General features: G+C 31.8%; 1 protein-coding gene across 1 annotated transcript; it reads left to right on the forward strand.

The window, feature by feature from the left end:
- Positions 1-1,595: 1,595 nt before the first annotated feature.
- LOC119671022 (probable cytochrome P450 313a4) lies at positions 1,596-3,611 on the forward strand. The gene is made up of 8 exons (XM_038081507.1): positions 1,596-1,784; positions 1,841-2,044; positions 2,102-2,287; positions 2,356-2,425; positions 2,483-2,600; positions 2,656-2,868; positions 2,924-3,344; positions 3,403-3,611. Exons 1-8 carry the CDS (start codon positions 1,610-1,612, stop codon positions 3,576-3,578), a joined length of 1,563 nt encoding a protein of 520 aa, XP_037937435.1. The 5' UTR covers positions 1,596-1,609; the 3' UTR covers positions 3,579-3,611.

Below are 3,611 nucleotides of genomic sequence, written 5' to 3' on the forward strand. Positions count from 1 at the left end.
CAAATACGATCAACAAATACCATCAGAGCAGTATTTGTTGGCAATGTTTACACGTATTAAATCAGATTTTTTGCATCGGCAATGGATGAAACATGAATCCATCGCTTCACTCCGGAATCGAAACGATCATCATCTGAGTGGACTGCAGCCGGTGAAGCACGTCCGAAGCGTCCAAAGGCACAACAGTCAGCTGGGAAGGTTATGGCTTCAGTATTTTGGAATGCACGTGGTATAATCTTCATTGACTATCTCGAAAAGGGAAAAATCATCAATAGTAACTACTACACTGATTTACTGCATTGTTTGAAAGCAGAAATTGTGAAAAAACGACCGCATATGATGAAGAAAAAAATGTTGTTTCCTCAAGGCAATGCACCATGTCACAAGTCAATAAAAACGATGGCAAAATTGTACGAATTACACTACGAATTGCTGCCTCATCCTCCGTATAGTCCAGATCTCCAAAAAATGCTCGCCGGTAAGAAATTCATCTCAAATGAAGAAGTAATTGCTGAAACTAAACACTGTTTTGAGGTAAAAGACAAATCCTTCTACAAGCACGGCATCGAGAAGTTAGAGAAGCGTTGGAATGATTGTATTACCCTTGAAAGAGATTGATGAGTAAAATCGATTTTGGGCAGAAAAAATTTGTTTTTCTTAGTTAGTCAGACGATATATTGAGTGATGTGTTAGATAATCAAGATAGTTTATGTTAATTCATATGGTACACAAACACTGGACGTTTTTGTCGGCATTGCCTTCTTTAAATTTTTCCAAACTATTATGTGGTTGGTGTTGAGTGCCGTAGCTATCTTCTGGCAGTTGGCGTATCAGTCTTCCTTCATCAGTTGTAAAATTTCATTGACTTTTATAAAGACTTTTATAGTCATATATATGACAATACTAATAGATAGCGACTAAAAACGACCAAACCTTTTATATTACCTAAAGTATCTACCTAATACATAGGTATGATAGTACAGAGCTATATATACCCTTATATACAGGTATATAATGTACAGTGGTGGTTTTAGTGGGTTGAAGTCCCACACTGACTGGAGTTCCGATTGTTTTACACATCGTCAAAAAAAGAAAACAAAAAAAGTACATTACATTACTATTTACAATATTAATATGTTATTTAATGTTATGTCATGTTATTTACATTACGCTACATTACTCATATGCAAGATTTATAAGACTTTAACAATAATAATGCAGCATATTATCATGAAGCACACAAGAGCAAAAGGTCAAAAATACTATACAGTAAATTATATATTTTGGTTCAATTAAATTCAGTAAATTCTACAAACTGCAGACAATGAAATAATTTTTCTTGAACACGTGCTGCATTCAGAATTTAAGAAAATACATTGTATAACTCTCAAATCTATTTGCAAAGCACAGATATCACTGTTTTTATAAAATTACGAATAGGTGTTTAAATAAAATTCTATGCTTTACCATGTAATTATAACCCAACCGTGATTTTATTCTCGTCATATAATTATTTAAAAAAATTTTTTAGTATAAAATACAAGCTACTTGTCCAGTTCAACTTAATACAGTTTTTGAAATTGTAGGAAATAGTACATGAATTATTAAAATGGATTCACTAAAAACATATGAAGTCTTGAAATCCGTACTTGTATTTCTGGTCGTGATTTTGTTACTTCATTGGATTTGGACGCGAAGAAAAATATATAATTTTGGCCTAAGATTTCCGATTGTATTTGGTTTCCCAATAATTGGTTCGTTACACAAATTAAAAAACGTTGACAGTAAGTGGACACTATTATCAGTAGTTCTGTAACATATTTCTTATACGTTTTTAAAGATTTAATGACAGCGTTCGGCGAAATCTTGAATGCCTGCAAAAGTCATACCGTTTGCTTTTGGTGGGGATTATTTCCAGTCATATTAACAGCTGATCCAGATATTGCTTTAAATGTTTTTCGTTCCCAAGAATTACTTAACAAAGCAAAAATACTATACTATCCAGTTCGTCATGTATTTAAGGGTGGATTAATTGCAAGTCCTGGTAATATACAAAAATAATGCAAGAGATAAAAGTTATTTAAAAAATATTTTACATAAGCAACTGAATGGGTCCATAATCGTAAGATGATTAATCCATCGTTTACAAATAAAGTACTTGTAAGTTTCTTTCCAATATTTAATAAAGCCAAGGACGATCTGATAGAAAGATACAGCGTTCTCGTGGATAATAAGGAACACAAGATTTTAAAGTCGTTACAAACATTGAGTTTAGGCATAACCGTAGGTAAAAAAGTGTTAACTGGTTATAAAAAAGGTTAAGTTATAACAAAAATGATCAAATAATTTATTTAGAAACAACAATGGGTAAGGTGATGTACAGAGGTGAACAAGTATCGAAAGGCTTAGCGCCTTTATATTCTTTGTAAGGTCATTTTGTAAAGTTACGTTTATATATAAATAAATAACATTTCTGTCACAGTGTGATGAATATTCTTTCGGCTAAAATATTGATGTCTTTTTTGAAACTCGGTTTTATATTGGAGCTGTATCCTAAATTTAGAAAAAAGAGGGAACAAATATATCAGTTCGTGAATGAAGTTAGAATTTTTTACTATTACTTAAACTATATAAAACGACTAACAAATATTTTAGTTAATTCAAGCTAAGCTAAAAAGAGGTATAAATACAAGCAATAACAACTCAAATACGGAGACAAGTGATCTTAACAACATAGCCTCAAATTCTGCAATACCTTCAATACGGAAAGAACCAAAAATATTTATTGATCAAGCTATAAAATTATACCAAAATCAACAATTTACATGGAATGACATAATTAGTGAATCCATTACAATTGTTTCAGCTGTGAGTTAATATGTCAAATTTAACAAGAATAATATATACACAATTTTGTTTTTAGTCATTCGAGACCTCTGCTAATGCCGTCTACTCTACTCTTGTCATGTTGGCAATGCATCCAGAAGAACAACAGCGATTATTTGAAGAAATTTTAGATGTGTTCCCAGAGAAAGACTTTTATGTTGACTTTGATCAATTAAACCAACTGCCATATTTGGAGCTCGTAATAAATGAAACGCTTCGCTTAGCTCCTTCAGTTCCCTTAATAGGACGTCACGTCATGAAGGATACTCAAATCGGTGAACATGTTTTTCCCAAAGATAGTCAAATATTAATTTCAATATTTCATCTTCATCGGAGGACTGATATTTGGGGTCTAAATGCAGATAAATTTGATCCAGAACGTTTTTCAATAGAAAATTTTGAAGAAAAGCAGAAAAATGCCTATATTCCCTTCTCAAAAGGGCTTAGAAATTGCATTGGTAAACTGTGATAAATCTAATATAAATATATATCTGATTGGCTATGTTTTGTTTACAGGATGGCGATATGCTTTATATACAATAAAAGTCTTGTTATGTGGACTCATACGAAACTATAAATTTGAAACTGATTTTAAATTCGAGGATTTAAAGTACACCAGTAATGTATCATTGAAATACATATTAGAACCTGAGTTAAGGTTAAGTAGAAGATCGGAAGATATTATAAAGTAACTCGTATTGTGTCTGTGTATGTACGCTCTCAAA

This window comes from Teleopsis dalmanni, chromosome 1 (genome assembly GCF_002237135.1).
Source record: "Teleopsis dalmanni isolate 2A chromosome 1, ASM223713v2, whole genome shotgun sequence".
Taxonomy (NCBI): domain Eukaryota; kingdom Metazoa; phylum Arthropoda; class Insecta; order Diptera; family Diopsidae; genus Teleopsis; species Teleopsis dalmanni.